Genomic DNA, 20,740 nt, shown 5'->3' with positions numbered 1-20,740 from the left:
GCCCGCCACAAAGGGAAAAGCGAGTGGGGTGTTCTCTCTTTCGCAAATCTAGACTCACAGGTGCATCCCAGCGGATAAGGCTTGAACCCAGGGGCAAGGACCACAGATGGACTCGCGGCTGTACCTTGAACCGATTAAACGGTTTATTGAGGCACAAAGAAAAACGGACAAAATAGATGTGAGAACTTAAGTTGGCTGCATAAGGGCATAAAAGGAAATCCATTAAAGCCAGGACGACGTGATAAAAATGTGGCAGTACAGCATAACTAAAAGAATAACAGCAGTTTGAACAAGAATAATTGACACAGTGCTGGTCCTAGGAATATAGGCAGTTGCCACATATCAAGGCAGACCCTATTGTTGGGGAAATATTGGGGTTCAATGCCCAATACCCTCTGGATTCAGTTTAGATGCCGAAAGAAACCAGACAGCAACTGACAGTCAAACGCAGGGCCGGCCCACCCATTAGGCAAGGTGAGAAGATCACCTCAGGCGGAAGGATCCACAAGGACAGCTGATCCTGATGTAGATTGTTACTCCCTGTCTTGTTCCCAATGTAGATCTTCACTCTCCCCTTCTTCCCTGGCTGGAAGGGGAGGGACGCCATTTTGTGGTTCGCCTCAGGGCCAAAATGTCTTGGGCTGGCCCTGGTGAAACAGGATGTTGCCAGAGCAACACCATCTTAACCAGTAAGGAGCTGAGAGGGGACACACCAAATATAGACACACACACCCCCAAGCCGTCCCAGGTTCTGATTTGATCCTGGAATGTCCCACTTATCTTTAGGATGTCCCTATTTCCATCGGAGAAACGTTGGAGGGTATGGAGTTATGCGACGCCCCTACCACCTTTAGAAGACATCTGAAAGTAGCCCCGGATAGGGAAGTTTTTAAAAGTTGAATGTTTTATTATGTTTTTATATATGTTGGAAGTCACCCAGAGTAGCTGGGGCAACTCAATCAGATGGATGGGGTATATTATTATTATTATTATTATTATTATTATTATTATTATTATCATCCCCATTTTCATCAGAGAAATGTTGGAGGGTATGCAAATATGGGGGGGCAAGCAAGCGTGTGTATATACACACCCACACACACACACACCCACACACACACATATACATATATACGGTATATATATACCTCCAAGCAAAAGGAAGTTCCTGTCTTGTTTGGTTCCTGTTTTGTTTTTGTAAGGTTGATGTTGCTTAAATGTTTAGTTGGGGTTGGCAATTATTTTAATTTGGGTAAAAGTGTAAACTGTTTATTATTGCTAATATTGTTGTTGTTGTTATTATTATTGTGCTTGTTATCGTTTTGTAATGTTTGATGCTTTGTTGTGTCGTAAGCCACCCAGAGTGGCTGGGGAAACACAGCAGATGGGCGGGAAATATATTAAAAAATAATAATAATTATTTTTATTATTATTTTTTTTATTATTATTATTATTATTATTATTATTTTAAAGGACAGTTATGTACCAAAATGGCAGCACTTTCTTCTCCTAGTTTCTGTTGGTCTAATCACAAGGCATAGCAACTTTCTTATCTTTCCCTCCTTCCTTTGTTCTCGGCAGTTATGGCAATAGTTCCTGCACATTTGTTGTTCCGTCCTTCTCATGGTTCTCTTGCAAACTCAACCTTTGCGTTCCAAACTTCCCTTGCTCAGGCCTTCTTGTGCATATTTTGAGTACCTATGATTTCTAGGGCACTATTCCCACAACTGCCATTCGCTTGAACTGTTTCTAATATTGAAATTTAAGCAGCTATAGCCCACCCCGGGACCTGATGGCGGATAATAAATTGAAGCATGATTATTGCTATTACAAATGATAATCCAGCTGGTTCAATATCCCCTACACTGACTGGCAGCAGCTGTCCAGAGTTTCAGGCAGAGGATATCGCCAGCCCTATCTGCAGAAGATGCTGTGCTAGATTTGCTCTGACTCAACCTAAGGCGTCCGCCCGTGTTTGACAGAGCCAAGCACATCCCCTAATTGTCAGGTCTCTTGGTACCCACTGAAGAAACCTTCTGACTAGAGACAATGTCCTCCTAACTCAGGACAAAGGGACGGCAAAGCTGACAGGAAGCTAACTCAGTGTCTCTGCTTCAGCAAATGGGCCGATAGCATCAGTCGTCTTCTGTCTATCTATCCGAACGTGCGACAGGTTGCCTTGGGAAATGGGGGAGTTGATGAACAGCCCATCGTTGCTCTGGCTGGTTTTGTGGCTTCAATTTGTAATTTTTGCCCCAAAGAAATGCCTTGTTATTTATTTGCTTTGGGAGAGTCATCCGTCAATCAGGCATCATTTATTGTCCAGGGAGCCTCAGTCTCACAGGACAAAGATAACCCACTAGACCTCTTTTTACCTGGCTGCCTGGGGGGGGACACACCCCTCTGGTTTTTTGCTTGCCTTCCTTGAAGGGTTCCCCCCCCCCAATAATTTTTATTAAATTTTTTCAAATATCTCAAACACAATACAGCTTAACAATATTATTCTCCTTTAAATCTATAAAGTATCTTATCCAAATTAACTGGCTTGTGTACATTGCTCTTGCTTAAGCGTGATTACTATATATACATTCTATAAATGCCTATAATTCCTTAATAAATTTTTGCATTATACTTTAGACATACATTCCTTATTATATTACAGCATTACATCTTGTGGTCTAACTAAATGTTTACAATAAACGTTGTGAGTTTTATTTCAGTCCTGTGAGTGTCTTTATTGATGTACGGTTTTCTCTAAGTATACCATAAATTTGAACCATTCTTTTTGGAATTTCTCATTTCCTTGGAGGTTTTTAAGCAGAAGTTGGATGGTCATCTGTCATGGATGCTTCAGTTTTAGATGAGATTCCCGCATTGTACCTTCCAGCTGGACAGTTCCATGATTCTATGAGTGATGCCTCTTGAATGCTTGGAGGTAGAGAGGTGTTGAATAGAAACCCCTGACTTTTGCATGGCTAGGCGACTCTACTATGCAAAGGTAAGAGTCGCTACCTGTTGAACTTCTGGCAGCTGCAAAAGACTTGAAACAAAAATTCATGCAGGCATTTTAACCAAATTTTGATTTTACAGTTTTAACTGCTGGTTTGAATTTTTGTTGTATTAAGTCACTTATACACTGCTTAGGAGGGACGCGGGTGGCGCTGTGGGTTAAACCGCAGAGCGTAGGGCTTGCCAATCAGAAGGTCGGTGGTTCGAATCCCCGCGACGGGGTGAGCTCCCGTTGCTCGGTCCCTGCTCCTGCCAACCTAGCAGTTCGAAAGCATGTTAAAGTGCAAGTAGATAAATAGGTACCACTCCGGTGGGAAGGTAAACGCCGTTTCCGTGCGCTGCTCTGGTTCACCAGAAGCGGCTTAGTCATGCTGGCCACATGACCCGGAAGCTGTGCGCCGGCTTCCTCGGCCAATAAAGCGAGATGAGCGCCACAACCCCAGAGTCGGCCACGACTGGACCTAATGGTCGGGGGTCCCTTTACCTTTACACTGCTTAGAGATTATTTTAAGTGGTATGTTGTTGTTGTTGTTGTTGTTACAGTGGTACCTTGGGTTAAGTACTTAATTCGTTCTGGAGGTCCGTCCTTAACCTGAAACTGTTCTTAACCTGAAGCACCACTTTAGCTAATGGGGCCTCCTGCTGCTGCCGTGCCGCCACCGCACGATTTCTGTTCTCATCCTGAAGCAAAGTTATTAACCCGAGGTAATATTTCTGGGTTAGCAGAGTCTGTAACCTGAAGCATATGTAACCTGAGGTACCACTGTATTATTATTATTATTATTATTATTATTATTATTATTATTATTATTAGCTCCCCCGCCCACCATTGGCATGTAGCCCTAAGAAAGCTGCCCACTAGGGAAGAATGCCCCCAGGCTGAAAAACTCCCCACCCACCCACACACACACACACACACACACACTTTAAAAGAAGGAAGATCTCCCCTTCTGCCAGAAGGTTCATGCTAGCTTGGCCTGGTCCATCAGACCTCTCCTTATGTTAAATTGATTTTACATAAGAAATATGTCCCCCCCTCCAAAAAACAAAAAAATCAGACTTTTTGCAATAAGGAAAGTGTCCTGGAAATGTGTGGGGTGACGCTTGTTTTTCACAACGTTTTACAACCTCCCCGCAAACAAATCAACCTTGGGAACTTGTTGAAAGGCAGAGCATAAATCCCTAAAATAAATACAGACAATAAATTATGGGGTATAACCTTTTATAGATTAGATTGTCTCTGTGTGTAGTTCCGCAGAGGAATGCCTGTGCAAAGTTTACATGGAGAATGGATTATACACAGATTATTCCTACTAATTTGTTTGTGGGGAGTTGATACGAGATTTGCTTGCATGGTGTTTACATGTCTTGCTGCTGATCATTCACCCCACACTTTTCAGTTCATTTCCCCATCTCTTCCCTATTTTCAAAAAGTCTGTTATGTCTTTCTGCATTGGATCGGTTGCACCACTTTAATTGCAAAAGTCTGGCGATGCATCTGAAAGCACAGATAGTCTGCGTTTTGCCATTCTGGAGTGCAACTCTGGTACTTCAGTGGGGATGTTGTTATTGTAAGCATCCTGGCAGCCGTTTGCAGGAAGCATCGCAGTCCAAGGAAATATCTACACGCAGGTGAGCATCGGGCATTTGGGACATCTCTGAAAGCCAGGAGCTGGTCGGAAGCAAAGGGCCTCCGTTGTCAAAATGCCTGACACATAAAGTCGGCTTGTTTCTCCCTTTGGAGGTGAAGCGTCAGAGCTTCCTTTTTCCATCCTGAGACAAAACCGAGACTCTACAAGATAAGGAAATGCCAGGTGGAGATGTCAACAAATAACAGACGGCCCTTTTCTGAGTCAGTAGATTATTGCTGCAGAAGCAGCAGCAACACTCTCATCAGTTTCAGAAATGTTGCAGCCGTAAGAGCCCAATCTGCAGGTTCACAGGAAAAATGTTCCTGGGGTTTAAGACTCTATCATCAACTGCAACGGCAACTGAGTAGCAAGGAGACCACCCTCCCAAGAGATTCTCTTGTGAAGGGGACCCTATTCAGCCTCACCTAGGGGTGAGAGAGTTTGCTTTCATTTTTTTTTAAACTGCACAATAGAAAGATATTTTATTTTAAGCAAAGGGGACTGATTTATCTGCACCTAATGTTCAGAGTTTGCTTTCATTTGAACCCACCTCATTCCCAGTTCCCAAACCAATTTGTGCATCAAAATGCAGCTGTCCCTCAAAAATTCACACTTCTCCAGGCTTCGCAGTGGAGATTTCCAAGGAAACTGTGTATTTTAAAAGAAAGTGTTGAGATATGTCTTCTTCTTTGGTGATCACTCGTAGCCCAGTAAGATCGTCTTTCATAAACATGGTCTTAAAAGTGAGTCCATAAGTGACTGTGAAAGCAAATTCTGGATCCATGCGTCCTTCCACAGTGGGGAATTGGTTTCCGGGTGGGAGCTGATCATTGTGAGGGTTTGCTAAACGTGCCTTCCTCTTAGTTCATTTCTCCCTCACTTCCTGAGTTTGAGCATCTTCAAAGTCCATTACACCTTTGGTGAAGGCTGTTCTCCAACTGGAGCACTCGCAGGCTAGTGTTTCCCAGATGTCAGTGTTTATACCAAGTTTTTTTATATTTGCCTTGAGAGAGTTTTTAAACCTCTTTTCTTGACCACCAGCATTATGCTTTCCATTTTTAAGTTTGGAATAGAGTAGTTGCTTTGGAAGACGATCATCAGGCACCCGCACAACATTACCAGTCCAACGAAGTTGATGTTGAAGAATCATTGCTTCAACACTGGTGATCTTTGCTTCTTCCAGTACACTGGCATTAGTTCGCCTGTCTTCCCAAGTGATGTATAAAAATTTTCAGAGACACCGTTGATGGAATCTTTGAGGGGTTGGCATTTATAAGTGGTCCATGTTTCATAAGCATACAGTAAGGTTGGTAGTACAATAGCTTTGTAAACAAGCATTTTGGTTTCCATGCAAATGTACATAGTGAGATATGTACATTAGGAGGACTTTTTCATGTGGACTTAAAAAAACAAAATCCACAAACTGATGAGAACGTAACAACATAAGTAGAGTCTGCTGGATCAAGCCATCTGGTCCAACATTCTGTTTTCATAGGGGCCATCTAGATGCCTCTGGCAAACTAGCAAACAGCACTGAAGTACTCCTACATGAATGTGTCAAATCCTTTTTTAAAACCATCCAAGTTTGTGACTGTCACTGCCTCTTGTGGTGGGGAGTTCCGTAGTATAACTGTGTTTTCTTCTGAAGAAACACAGCACCAGGGGGATGCCCAGTTCTCCTCTCTTCCTGCCATCACTGTTAGGATATTGACGTTCCGTTCCACCTAAACAGATGTGTGGAGCTGTTGTATGTCACATGTCTGTTTACATTCCAGCACAGCTTGCTGGGAACTTCCATTTGTGTATAGCTTTTGCCTTATGCCTTCTTGCTTGGACATGAAGGAGAGCAGACATGTTTTCTTTGTCCTGATCTATGCTGAATAAACCGCTTGTAAATATGCTTTACATATGCCTCTGTCCGCCCTTCCATCACGAAGAGTTTGTTATCTCTGCTGACTTGCTTGCCCAGCTTCTGAAAGGCTTCTGATTGATGCAGTGTGTTATGTACTGAGTTGAATAGGATCCAAACTGAAGCAGTCTGATTGGTCCTAGAACAATAGGATCCAAATTGCAGCAGTCTGATTGGTCCTAGAACAATAGGATTCAGAATGCAGCAGTCTGATTGGTCCTAGAACAATGCAGCAGTATGATTGGTTGGCAGGAACCACCCAATCATGCTCCAGATATAAGTGAATCCACAACCTGATTGGCTTACAGTAGAATTCCAGAATTAGCCAATCATGTGCAGCCCATTGTGTAAATAATGTATATAAAGCAGATACTTTGAGGGGACTTTCATTCATTCATCCTCACCACTATGAGCTGAATAAAGAGCATGAAATCACTTTGCGACTCTGAGTATATATCACAGTCGCTGATTCATGCAGAACTGAGGACTGGAATTCGACCAGCCGGTGGGCTGGAGCCAGCTGGGGGCCTGCCAATTGCCCCCATTCCCTTGGATGCATCGCTACAGTCACTGCTCAAATGAGGCTTGGCAAGCTTTGGGAGTGATAAGGGGTGTGGCTACGCCCCTGGGTGTCAGCGCTCTTGGCGTGCCACCTTGAAAAAAGCAAGCCTCCGCCTTCTATCGATCGGTGGACTTCTTCAGTTTTGGATTCCCTGCATTGCAGTCTCTTCACATGTCTCTTTCTCTCCCTCTGCGCTCCTTCCTTGGCCAACAGCCAGCCCTTTTCACCTTTGCAAAGAATTCAATCCTCTCCCGCGATCGGATTCTCAAAACCCTTTACCTCTTCTGCCTCCCTCAGAGCCAGAGGGATATAAGTAGCTAAATGAGCAGCCTCACTTCATTTGATTAAGGCTGTCTTGCCAGTGAACAGTTGTATTTAAGGGGGGGGGGAGACTGCCTTGATTCCCTGTAAGAGAGAGGAACTACTTTCTCACTTGAAAGCCTGCAGCTGTGATGGCCTGGGATTTGGATGCTGTGCCTGAGGGATCCCAGCCTGCACAGGATTCCCTGCCTCCAGAACCAGCTGAGCCGGGGCTGGGGCAGGAGCCTGAAGGGTCAAAAGTTATAGCCAAATAACCAGAAAAAGGAAGCACAATTTGCTTAGGTTGATATGCAGTAGTTTTCCTTCATTTGAATGTAGCCAATGAGCATGGCTGTTTAGAGAGCCAATCAGGTGTCATGAGCCATCAAACCTCACAAATACACTTTCCCCACAAGGTTTCCACAGTTCTGGCCACTAGTGCATCTGCTTTCTTCGTGCCATGTATAATTTTATAAGCTTCTATAACGATGCCTCTCACTCGCCTTTTCTCTAAACTAAAAAGGCCGCAATGCCGCAACATTTCCTCGCTGGAATCATATAGAATTGTAGAGTTGGAAGGGACCCCACAGATCCTCTATTTCAGGGGTCAGCAACCTTTTTCAGCAGGGGGCCAGTCCACTGTCCCTCAGACCTTGTGGGGGGCCGGACTATATTTTGGAAAAAAAATATGAAGGAATTCCTATGCCCCACAAATAACCCAGGGATGCATTTTAAATACAGTGGTGCCCCGCAAGACGAATGCCTCGCAAGACGAAAAACCCGCTAGACGAAAGGGTTTTCCGTTTTTCGATGCGCTTCGCAAGACGAATTTCCCTATGGGCTTGCTTCGCAAGACGAAAACGTCTTGCGAGTCTTGAGATTTTTTTCGCTTCCCCCCCTTTTTCTAAGCCGCTAAGCCACTAATAACCTTTTAGCCACTAAGCCGCTGAGCCTTTAATAGTCGCTAAACCGCTAATAGCGCTAAGCCGCTAAGCCACTAATAGCCGTGCTTCGCAAGACGAAAAAACCGCTAGACGAAGAGACTCGCGGAACGGATTCTTTTCGTCTTGCGAGGCACCACTGTAAAAGCACACATTCTACTCATGTAAAAACATGGTGATTCCTGGACCGTCCGCGGGCCGGATTGAGAAGGCGATTGGGCTGCATCTGGCCCCCGGGCCTTAGGTTGCCTACCCCTGCTCTAGTCCAGCCCCCTGCAATGCAGGAATCTCAGCTAAAGCATCCCTGAGAGATGGCCATCCAACCTCTGCTTAAAAACCTTCAAAGAAAGAGAGTCCACAACCTCTCGTGGGAGACCGATCCACTGCCAAACAGCTCTTGATGCCCGAAAGTTTTTCTGAAAGTTCAACCGGAACCTCCTTTCTTGCAACTTGAAGCCATGGGTTCGAGTCCTCCCCTCCGGAGTGGAGAAAACAAGCTTGCTCCATCTTCCGTGTGACAGCCCTTGAAATATTCGAAGGTGCCTCTCCTGTCTCCTCTCAGTCTCCTCTTTTCCAGGCTAAACATACCCAGCTCCTTCGACCGTTCCTCATCAGGCTTCAATTCCAGATCAAGGATGGATCGCTGTTCCATCCTGCTAGATCATTCTGGTCCAGCTCCCATCATTCCTGCCCAGTGGCCATCCTCAGTGGGACGATGGGAGCTGGATTCGAACAGCCTTCAGAGGGGCACAGTTTTCTCATCCTTGTTAGAAAACGTATTCCACTTTGGTTTGTGGGTTCCAGTGTTGTTCCCTCACTGAGGGGAGGGACATCTGAAAAGGCCCCTTTAAAAAATATATTTTTTAAAATGTGCCTGGAGAGAAAGATGTTCCCCTCCGCCTGGCTGTTTCCTCCCCACCCCACCTCAGTAGGTTTTCATGCCTGCCTTGTCTCTGTCCCACAGGATGACGGACAGATTGGAAGCTGCGGCTCAGGCAGAGGCAAGGGCTTGCAAAATGGAAAGAGCAAGGAGGTCTCTGGGGAGGGAACTTCACTAGAGCCCAACTTGCTTTCTGCCAGATTCTCAAGGGGAACAAAAAACAAAAGGCAGCTGCGAGGAGGGGCAGGAGGAGTCAGTGGCCATGAGCTTTGTCTCTAGGTATTATATTTTAAGGCTGCTGTTTCTTCAAAGGTCAACCAACCAGCCTGGGTGAGGTCTACAAACACAGGGAAGAAGAAATAGTCGCAATCAGGGCAGAATTCATCATGCGAAAGGCTGGACTGCATGAATCCCAAACCAGAATTAAGATTTTCCAAGAATATTGATTGCAAAGTATTGGAAGACACAAGATTTACCCACACTGGAAGAATGGCAGATGAAAGTGATGGACTACATGGAATTGGCAGAATCCGAGATCAGGGAGAAGAGGTGGTGGAAGAGGACTGGAAGAAATTTAAAGACTACTTGCAGAAATACTGTAAAATTAATGAATGTTAAAAGGATGTTGGATTGAAAATAAGTGGTGTTAGTTAAAAGATTAATAAGAATATGTAAATATGGATGACAATGGTGGAAAATATATTATTATAGGTTAAGATGTTGAGTAAGGATGAATGATAGAGGGTAAGGACTTGCTGAACTAAATATCTGAACTGGAATACAAAAAGGGAGGTGTGAGGAAGTCAAGAAACTAGGGAATGAGATATAAGATATGGAAACACTAATCTTTTTTTATTTGTTCTCTTTTTTGGTGTTTTTTCTTCTTCTTTTTTTCCTATTCTGTTAATAAATATTATTTTTTAAAAAATAAGATTTCCAGAAGAAATATCAACAACCTCAGATATGCAGATGACACAACCGTGATGGCAGAAAGTGAGGAGGAATTAAAGAACCTTTTAAGGAAGGTGAAAGAGAAGAGCGCAAAATATGGTCTGAAGCTCAACATCAAAAAAACGAAGATCCATTCAAACAAGAACCTAGGAACCTGCCTTAACCACCTTCCGCACCATTGCAAAGGGGCTCCCAGGGGCTCCCAGTCCTTTGGTAACCTGGCGGTTGTGCCTCACTGGCTTTTGGGGTGCCCCATACCAAATCAGATGGTGACAGCAGCCACGAAATTAAAAGACGCCTGCTTCTTGGGAGAAAAGCAATGAGAAACCTAGACAGCATCTTAAAAAGCAGAGACATCACCTTGCCAGCAAAGGTCCATATAGTTAAAGCTATGGTTTTCCCAGTAGTGATGTATGGAAGTGAGAGCTGGACCATCAAGAAGGCTGATCGCCGAAGAACTGATGCTTTTGAATTATGGTGCTGGAGGAGACTCTTGAGAGTCCCATGGACTGCAAGAAGATCCAACCTCTCCATTCTGAAGGAAATCAGCCCTGAGTGCTCACTGGAAGGACAGATCCTGAAGCTGAGGCTCCAATACTTTGGCCACCTTATGAGAAGAGAAGACTCCCTGGAACAGACCCTGATGTTGGGAAAGATGGAGGGCACAAGGAGAAGGGGACGACAGAGGACGAGATGGTTGGACAGTGTTCTCGAAGCTACCAGCATGAGTTTGACCAAACTGCGGGAGGCAGTGGAAGACAGGAGTGCCTGGCGTGCTCTGGTCCATGGAGTCACGAAGAGTTGGACACGACTAAACAACAACAACAACTGTACAGGGGGGTATTCCCTCTTCCATAACCCCAGAACTCCTGGACACCCCGCGAAGCAGAGTCTGGGAAGATTCAGGAATGGATAAAAGCAAGTCCTTCTTCACACTATGAAACTTGCAGTGACGGCCACCAACTTGGATGGTTATTTAAAAGGATTAGACAAATTCACAGGCACTTCCTGTATTGGAAGATTGGCAGATAAAGATGGTAGAATATGTGGAGATGGCAAAGCTGACGGGGAAGATCCAGAATCGGCGAAACAAACTGTTTCAAAAGGACTGGAGCAAATTTATATTCTATATGAAAGACAATTGTAAACATTTGAAAACGTTTGTAGGTTCATGTTATAGATTTGCTTCATGTTATAGATTTGTGTAATGAGATGTAATTAAATATGGAAAACTCAGTATGGAAACCACAGGGGGGAGAGTTGCTCTTCTGCTTGCAGATCTCTCACAGAAATCTGGTTGGTCACTGTGAGAACAGGATGCTGAATTAGACGGATCCAGCCGGCTCTTGGTGTCTTTTTATGAGTCCATCAACATCTGGAGAGTCACCGTTTCCCCATCGCTCAGGAGGAGCAGGTGGTTTCCTTCACAACAGAAATGAGGAAATCTCATTTTTGCCCTTCAGGTGTTAGTTGGACTACAACTCCCATCATCCCTGGCTGCCTTTTGGCCGTGCCAGTTGAGTCTGATGGGATTTTGAGTCCAACAACATCTCTAGAGCAGTGTTTCCCAAACGTTGAGTCTCCAGCTGCTTTTGGACCACAATCCCCATCATCCTTGACCACTGGTCTTGCTAGCTAGGGATGATGGGAGTTGTAGTCCAAAAACAGTTGGAGAGCCAAGTATGGGAAACACTGATCTTATGGGTCTCAGGTTCCCTAGTCCTGCATTTGACAGCTTCCAGGGCCTGGTCAGAGGAATGGAAGTACCTCCAGGAACAGAAACCACCTAGTTAATCTTCCACACCCTCTTCCTGCTCAATGAAGTGGATTGTTGCTTGTTGTTTGTGTTCACATAACTGGCTGTAGCCAGACCAGCTGACGTAGCCCCCTTAAACTGCGCCTTCCAAATTGACGCTCCCCTCGGTGTCCATTTCCACACGTGATATTGTGATAGGAATTTTATGGTCTTAGATATACAGTAATGTTCATAACCGCACGTACATAGATCAGCACAGGAAGACCGACCTGAAGCCATTTTGATTCCTAAACTGAGCAAATGTTTTCTCTGCAAGGTCAAAATGGAAAAGCCTCCCCATTGTCTTTTCCTACACAAATCCTGTCTTAAGGGTATGTCTGTGTTTGAATAGGGTGTGAGCCTGTGACCTGGCCCAGGAACTAAGTATTTATCACTACAAAAGAATGGCCAGGCTCCCCAGGCAATCCAATCAAGTAACCTGCCAGACAGGAGAAAAACAACATTAAAATTTCTGTTTTAGACCGCCTTTTCTGTGATGTAGATATGATGTATCTGAGGGGTGGTCTTAGGTTACACCCCTTCTGTGATGTAGGTATGATGTTTCTGGGGGTGGTCTTGATCTACAGGATGGGAATTTCAAAAGTCTTTATAAGCCCTTGCACACCATTTTTCTGGGTCCCTCCTCTCTCCTGCAGGTGAGGGGAGCACCCTGTTGCAACAGATCAATAAAGGCCAAGCCTACAGGCTGCTGTTTTGCTCCAAGTAATCCTGGTTGGTGTCTTTGTTTTTGTCCAAGGGAGCTGTCAGGGAACTGACATCGGAGCGAGAGGCGAAGGGGAGGCTCCCAGATGATGCTGGCGAAGGACCCAGCAGCAGGGGGAGAAACAGCTCAGTAGAGGGGGAAGCCAATCAGCGCAACACCAGGGATAAAGGGGGGCAGACGGGGGAATTGGAGAGAGGGCTCCAGGACTCTTCACTAGACATCAGTGAGGAAAGCCCCGGTCCTCCGCTACCCACGCCTTCCCTGCGCAGAAGACTCCCGTGCAGTGAGAGGAGGAGGAGACTGGGTGTCAAACAACTTTTATGCTGGAAGAGGTTCAAGAAACGCCCACTGACGGATTCTGCCAGTGACTGAGGCAGCCACGATGAGAAGGGGCTGTGCAGTCAGAAAGGTTTAACAAGGCAAATTAACCGAGAAAGGCACCAGTTTACGCACGAGTAACTCATACCTATTACAGGAGCCCTCAGATTTTTCTGTTAACAACACCTAAATCCATTTATTGTGGCGCCGCTGCTTCGCGTCTCTCAGAAAGCCCTTTCCATTTGCCAAGTGCTTGTCAGGCTTTATTGTTTGTCCTCACAACAACCTTGTGAGGTGGGTCACTAAAATCCCCGCCGCAGAGGTGGGGAAACGGGCAGAAGTGACATGTCCCAAGGCCCTGAGGCGGTTCCATGACGGTGATGGGTCTCGGGTCTCGCCCCCCCGTGCTGGTCCAATCCTTCCTCCACTGCAGTACCTATTGCATAATTCAAATGTAAAGTCTATACTAGTTGGGATATACATTTGCCGCAAACTTTCTTTTTTCTTTTGCCTTTCCAACCCCACATTAAAAATATTCAGAGGCATCCCATTCCAGACCAGGGGGCGGTTCAGATATCAGTGGGCATTAGCGATTTCCTAGATCAGGGTTTCTCAAACTTGGGAAACTCCAGCTGTTTTCGGACTACAAATCCCATCACCCCTAGCTAGCAGGACCAGTGGTCAGGGATGATGGGAGCTGTCGTCCAAAACCAGCTGGAGACCCAAGTTTGGGAAACCCTAGATGGCCTGGGCTGCAGGAGAAACAGTCGCTCGATGGCAGAACATCTCCTTTGGCAGGTCAGTGTGGACAATACTAAGCCAACGATCTGGTTCAGGATAAAGCAGCTTCCGTTCCAATTTACATCAGCCCCAGAACCTTGAGGACTAGACTCTTACTATTAATTTTAAAGGAAGTGCCGTTGCTCAGCAGTAGCGCTTCTGATTTGTGTGCATGAGGTCCCAGGTAGGGCTAGGGAAACCCCAAAGAGCCTCTGCCAGTCTGAATGGGCATTACAGAGCTGGATGGGCCATCCTGGTCATAAGGTACCGTATTTTTCGCTCCATGGGGCGCACCGGACCATAGGGCGCACCTAGTTTTTTGGGGGGGGTATTTTTTTCCCCAGCCGCAGGGCTGGGGCGGGGGAAGCCCGAGCTTCCCCCGACCCCAGCCCCCAGAACAGGCTGCTATCCGCAAGCCTTCGGAGCCCGGCAGGAACTCCCGTCGTGCTCCGAAGGCTTGCAGATAGCTGCCTGAAGCCTGGAGAGCGAGAGGGGTCAGTGCACACCGACCCCTCTCACTCTCCAGGCTTCAGCGAAAGCCTGCATTCGCTCCATAGGACGCACACACATTTCCCCTTCATTTTTGGAGGGGGAAAAGTGTGTCCTATACAGCGAAAAATACGGTCGCTTTCTAAGCCATTCCTGTGCCAGCCTGCCAATTCTGCTCTAACCACCTTCAGCTAAATGACCGGTTAACAGGTGATGGAAAGACCTTTCTCCTTCTACCTGAGACCCTGAAGAGCAGGTGCCAGTTGAGGAAAACGAGAGCTCCCCAACCGAGTACCTCTCCTCCAGCTGTGCTGACTGGGGTTGATGGGAGTTGTAGTCCAAAACAGTCGGAAGGGAGCACCAGCCTGGGATGGACAACGCTGAGCTGTGTGGGGTAAACAACGTAGTCCTAAGCTTCCTATCAGCAGAGGTTGGTCCATTAGGGCAAACTGGGCAATGCCCCACTTACCTCGGCCTGCCGAGATGTTGCTGGACTACAACTCCTCAGCTAAGCTGGCTGGGAGTGATGGGAGTTGTAGTCCAACAGCACCCACCAATCCCGTCTGATGCACCACTGCCACACCCCTGCAAAGTAGCCACTTAGCTTCACCCTGGCCTCGCCATCTGCCGTCTTGGCTGGGAAGCTGCTCTCGGCATGTGTAGTCCACCTCCCTTGTACGTTTTTTTAGCGCAGCACTACGACTTACTCACTATGGACTAGAAGCCTGAAAGCCAGCTCCGATCCACTTCTGTCTTGCTTTTGAAACTGCTTCCCCTCCGCTATGTTATGGTTTCCTGGGGCCTTCTTTGGGCTCATAGAATCATAGAATCATAGAGTTGGAATAGACCACAAGGGCCATCGAGTCCAACCCCCTGCCAAGCAGGAAACACCATCAGAGCACTCCTGACATATGGTTGTCAAGCCTCTGCTTAAAGACCTCCAAAGTAGGAGACTCCACCACACTCCTTGGCAGCAAATTCCACTGTCAAACAGCTCTTACTGTCAGGAAGTTCTTCCTAATGTTTAGGTGGAATCTTCTTTCTTGTAGTTTGGATCCATTGCTCCGTGTCCGCTTCTCTGGAGCAGCAGAAAACAACCTTTCTCCCTCCTCTATGTGACATCCTTTTATATATTTGAACATGGCTATCATATCACCCCTTAACCTCCTCTTCTCCAGGCTAAACATGCCCAGCTCCCTTAGCCGTTCCTCATAAGGCATCATTTCCAGGCCTTTTACCATTTTGGTTGCCCTCCTCTGGACACGTTCCAGTTTGTCAGTGTCCTTCTTGAACTGTGGTGCCCAGAACTGGACACAGTACTCCAGGTGAGGTCTGACCAGAGCAGAATACAGTGGCACTATTACTTCCCTTGATCTAGATGCTATACTCCTATTGATGCAGCCCAGAATTGCATTGGCTTTTTTAGCTGCCGCGTCACACTGTAGTCTCATGTCAAGTTTGTGGTCAACCAAGACTCCTAGATCCTTTTCACATGTACTGCTCTCAAGCTAGGTGTCACCCATCTTGTATTTGTGCCTCTCATTTTTTTTTTTGCCCAAGTGCAATACTTTACATTTCTCCCTGGCTCACGCTCGTTCAGCTGACCCTGCGTCTCTCCAGAAAGCAACCTAGAACACACGTTCCCCTTTCCCTACAACCCAAAAAGCCGCCTTCTGACTGCTGCTTCTCAGGTGGTTGGGGGCCCTGGGCAACCTTTCACAAGGCTGAAGGCATCAGCCATTTGCAGGTGTCCTCCTCCAGTCCACTTCGATGGAGCCGTAAAGGAGGACCCATGAAACAACAGGACAGAGATGAGCATAGTCTTGGTAATGTTCCAAGTGATTGTGAACACATGTGGGGTGTATTTACACCAGGCAAAGTGCCGTGGATTTAAGCTCCAGGTGTAAGAAAAGACCTGATACTATTTCTGCAGAACCTGTCTCCAGCATCTTAGAGCTGCCCAGTCAGCATAAAAGGAGAGCTTTTTATCCACTGAGGAGACATCTTCTCACTCTCTGTGCTGACCGGAGTCAAGCAAAGGGAAAGGACGTGAGTCGGCCACCGAGGATGGGCTCCTGGGGGTCAATCTGGAGAAGGACCAAGAAAGAGTGATTCTGCATGCTGCAGAACTAAGCATTTAGGAGCACTGAAAACATAAGGTGCTCCATCTTAAGAAAAACAACACCGCGTGCTTGGAATTTCTGCTACGTGGAACAGAACTTCACAGAAAACGCAACGGAAGATATTATTGGAGCCGTCCAAAATATTTACGTGCACAGAAAATAGCAGATCTGGCTGAAAGGCAAAACAACGGTGACCTGCATTGATCGCTGCAGTGCATCTCTATTTATTCTTATTCTTTTATCATTATAATATCATTGTATATTCTTAGAAGGTTGCATAATCTCAGAAGGGGTGAGTGGCTGCGACTATCACAACGGGAACTCTGTGCTTCCAAATTTGACACTACACGACTGCAGGTGACGGGCCGCAGAAGCCTTTGGCCGGCAGTTCCCAAGCCAACGGGCCGCATACCGGTAACGAGTTGGGCTGCCTTGCCAGAAGCATCCGCCGCAGGGGAAAGGGGAGGGGGTGTCCCATGACAGCATTGATCCCAGCACCGTCATCATCAGGGTTGTGACCTCAGGGCCAAGCGAGACATGGCGTTTGTCGTGCATTTTGACACCACGCTGCTGTCATGGTGAAAGAAAACTCAACAGCTAGCAAGGGGAGGGCCTTTATGCACTGGGAGCATGGGGGCGCAAAGGGACCCCACACACTGTGGTTCCAAAAAGAATCAGCACCCCATGGTCTTGCTATTGACAACGGGAAGAAAGTCTCAGCGCTATTTCTCTAGAGAAAGAGGCACTGGAACTCACCGCGAATACCTCCCTTGTTCTATTATACAGTGGTGCCTCGCAAGACGAAAAGAATCCGTTCTGTGATTCTCTTCGTCTAGCGGTTTTTTCGTCTTGCAAAGCAAGCCCATTGACGGATTAGCGGATTAGCGGCTTTTAGCGGCTTATCTGCTGATCGGATCAGCTGATAAGCGGCTTAGCGGCTTAGAAAAGGGGGGGGAGGGAAGGGAAAAAACCAGCAGGAACTCGCAAGACATTGTCGTCTTGCGAAGCAAGCCCATAGGAAATTCGTTTTGCGAAGCACCTCCAAAACGGAAAACTCTTTCGTCTAGCGAGTTTTCCGTCTTGCGAGGCATTCGTCTTGCGGGGCACCACTGTAATGGCAATGGCGACACGGGAGAGGCGAGTTCCAGCTGGGGAAAAAGCCCCAGAAAAACCCCACATAGCAATGGGTTGTCTGTGTCTTTAAATAAGCCGCTCTGCAATGTAGGCTGACATGCTTAGAAGGCTAAACCTTATGATACGTTGGAAGCACAAGAGGTCAGTAGGAGCACAAGCAGCGGAGGTGATGCTTGACCCTTCGTCCTGTTTGTCTACTCAAAATCATCGTAACACACACACCCTGCTGTTTTTCCCTTGTCAAGGAAAAAGATGCAGGGGTCTTGTATCTTTTCCTCCACGCGTGAAAAAGCAGCGGGAGGGAGGGAGGGAAGGGGGGGGAACCAGCGGAAAGGAAACGGGTTAAGCATTTCCCCCTGCCATTCTCTGCTCCCAGCTTGCCAGATTTGGGGAAGGAGCGTAGCTCGGCAGCAGAAAATCTGCTTTGTACGCAGCAAGTCCCAGGTTCAAGACCTGCTGCCAGCCAGTGGAGGCAGCATTGATCAGTCCTTTGTTCAGATCCATGAGGACTAGGACCTTAGCGTTATTTTTTAAGGGATCTGTGAACGAGAACCTGCTTTGCCTGCAATAGATCCCAGAACACAAGTTTTGGGATGGGGAAAGCCGCCCGTCTGAAACCCTAGAGAGTCAGCTGTTTCCCTATCTCCTAACTGCAGCCTCCGAAACTGCTTTGCAGTTTACAAAAGTGGGGGGCCCTCCGTGTGTCTCCCACATAAACGTCTAGTATGGGCCTTCGGTGTATCTTAATCTACATATCACTGTGTCATACTCTACCTAGTTCCTACCTGGACAATGGGGGTGGGATCTGCTTTGGGGCGGCACTTCATCAACTAAACAGAGCAGCTAATTTTGGAAACTGCGAACTCCAGCTCAGGTAACGCAACGTATTCAGAAGTTGCTCCCCAGCGAGAGAGAGAGAGACAGGAGTTATCTGGGTTGAAGCTTGCCCTCTCCAGGGACTCACACCAGTAGAACGGCAGCACAACTGCCAGCAGATGGAATAAAAATCAAACACCCAACAAACGTCCTTTGTCTTTTGGGTCCACGCCTTTGCCTGCTGCGCATTCGGAACGGCGTGGCGTGTGTGGAAAATGAACGTGCGCAACTGTACAGAGATACATATATTTTAAAAATAACAATATTTGTGTGTTACACTGGGGCTGCAGCATGCTGTTATCGGTGTGTGTGTGTGTGTTTTCCTCTTATAGGGGCAGGTTGTGTAAAAGCACCGCTGCCCCGTGAGCGAGAGGAAGGTGGCTGGCCTCTGTGGCGGCGCAGCAGAAACGCTTGCGCACCTCCCTCGGTGACAAGAAAGAAGGGAAACAGAGGGGGAGAAGGAAATAAAAGTCACGGGAGGGCAGGAAACGAGGCGCCGCAGTCTGGTTCAGAATTCATCTTCAGAGCTGTCCGCTAGAAGCATCACTCGGTCTTGCATGCTGTTGAATTCTCTCTGCTGTGGTGGGGAGAGAGAGAGAGAGAGAGAGAGAGAGAGAGAGAGAGAGAGAGAGAGAGAGAGAGAGGCAGAGGAAGACATCAGTGACAAGGAATGAAACCTTCTTTCGTTTGCTTGTTCCCCTCCCCTCCTCCAAACTCCCTGCCTGGTACGTTGGCACATTTAAAAGGGGTGGGTAGGTCAGAAACAGGGACGCAGGTGGCGCCGTGGGTTAAACCACAGAGCCTAGGACTTGCCGATCAGAAGGTTGGCGGTTCGAATCCCCGCGACAGGGTGAGCTCCCGTTGCTCGGTCCCTGCTCCTGCCAACCCAGCAGTTCAAAAGCATGTCAAAGTGCAAGTGGATAAATAGGTACTGCTCTGGCGGGAAGGTAAACAGCGTTTCCATGCACTGCTCTGGTTCGCCAGAAGCGGCTTAGTCATGCTGGCTACATGACCCGGAGGCTGTACACCGGCTCCCTTGGCCAATAAAGCGAGATGAGCGCCGCAACCCCAGAGTCGGTCATGACTGGACCTAATGGTCAGGGGTCCCTTTTACCTTTTTTAGGTCAGAAACAGTTTCCGAGCACAATTCAAAGTGTTGGTACTGACCTTTAAAGCCCTAAACGGCCTCGGTCCAGTATATCTGAAGGAGCGTCTCCACCCCCATTGTTCAGCCTGGACACTGAGGTCCAGCTCTGAGGCCCTTCTGGCGGTTCCCTCACTGCGAGAACTGAGGTTACAGGGAACCAGACAGAGGGCCTTCTCGGTGGTGGCGCCTACCCTGTGGAACGCCCTCCCACCAGATGTCAAGGAAATAAGCAGCTATCTTATCTTTAAAAGACATCTGAAGGCAGCCCTGTTTAGGGAAGTTTTTAGTATTTAATGCTGTATTGTTTTTAACACTCAATTGGGAGCCGCCCAGAGTGGCTGGGGAAACTCAGCCAGATGGGCGGGGTATAAATAATAATAAATGGTTATTGTTATTGTTATTAGGATCGGACAGGACTGCTAGGGAGCCAAAGAAGATGGACTTTGGTCCTTTGGGGAGATCTGTGATGAAACCTGAAGCAGAAGTCCCAGCTTGGCCCCGTGTCTTGGGTGCCACGCAGCGTGCATGGCCCCGGCACAGAAATTACAAAGGCTGAGAAGCTGGGGGAGGGAGGGCATTGGGAGCCTACCTTTCGCTTATGCCTCTTGAAGCCGTTCCTTCGCCGGCGGTTCATGATCTTTATGCTGTAGAGAGCGCCCAAGATGAAAAGGGCCCCCGCAATGCCAACTCCGACGGGCACCAGCATCCCAGACATGTAACCAGCCTGCAGAAGAGGGTAGGGAAAAGAGGCCACTTCAGTGCTATAGGAATTCTAAGGTCTTATATATATATATAAAAGAAATGTTCACAAATGTACAAGGCAAACACAGACATACAGTGGTGCCTCGCAAGACGAAAAGAATTCGTTCCGCGAGTCTTTTCGTCTTGCGATGTTTTTCGTCTTGCGAAGCACGGTCCGTCGCAACTGCGCCTCTTCAAGTGGCTTTTTTTAAAAAGCGCAAGACGTTTTCGTCTTGCGAAGCAAGTCCATAGGGAAATTTGTCTAGCGAAGCAACGTAAAACCAAAAAACCCTTTCGTCTAGCGAGTTTTTCGTCTTGCAAGGCATTCGTCTTGCGGGGCACCACTGTAAGTACATAAACCACGTGTCTGAAATAGTACAGGAGAGCAATCCTAAAGCCGTTTTGACTCTCCCAAATTGACCTCAAATAT

General features: G+C 47.1%; 2 protein-coding genes across 4 annotated transcripts in view; one reads left to right on the top strand and one right to left on the bottom strand.

Annotated features, from left to right (window-relative positions):
• Positions 1 to 15,296: 15,296 nt before the first annotated feature.
• The window catches only part of TBPL2 (TATA-box binding protein like 2), a 100,419-nt gene continuing 94,975 nt past the window's right edge, over positions 15,297 to 20,740 (top strand). The window contains exon 1 of the mRNA XM_083515888.1: positions 15,297 to 15,614. The gene's annotated coding sequence lies outside the window, so the exon portion shown is untranslated. The remainder of the gene's footprint in view (positions 15,615 to 20,740) is intronic.
• The window catches only part of ARMH4 (armadillo like helical domain containing 4), a 56,046-nt gene continuing 51,918 nt past the window's right edge, over positions 16,613 to 20,740 (bottom strand). For 2 of the 3 annotated variants that reach the window (XM_083515043.1, XM_083515041.1), the window contains 2 exons: positions 20,159 to 20,293; positions 18,655 to 18,999 (listed from right to left, as the gene is read on the bottom strand). In XM_083515043.1, coding sequence (XP_083371169.1) covers positions 18,931 to 18,999; positions 20,159 to 20,293 — 204 coding nt within the window. In that variant the 3' untranslated portion in view covers positions 18,655 to 18,930. Of the gene's footprint in view, positions 17,188 to 17,519; positions 19,000 to 20,158; positions 20,294 to 20,740 lie in introns of those variants that run through there. The other variant, XM_083515042.1, reaches the window with a different exon arrangement.

Source organism: Podarcis liolepis (assembly GCF_965112155.1).
Source record: "Podarcis liolepis genome assembly, chromosome: 1".
Classification (NCBI taxonomy): Eukaryota; Metazoa; Chordata; class Lepidosauria; order Squamata; family Lacertidae; genus Podarcis; species Podarcis liolepis.
Note: the sequence above shows the minus strand (reverse complement) of the source record. Positions and strands in the feature narration are given on the sequence as shown.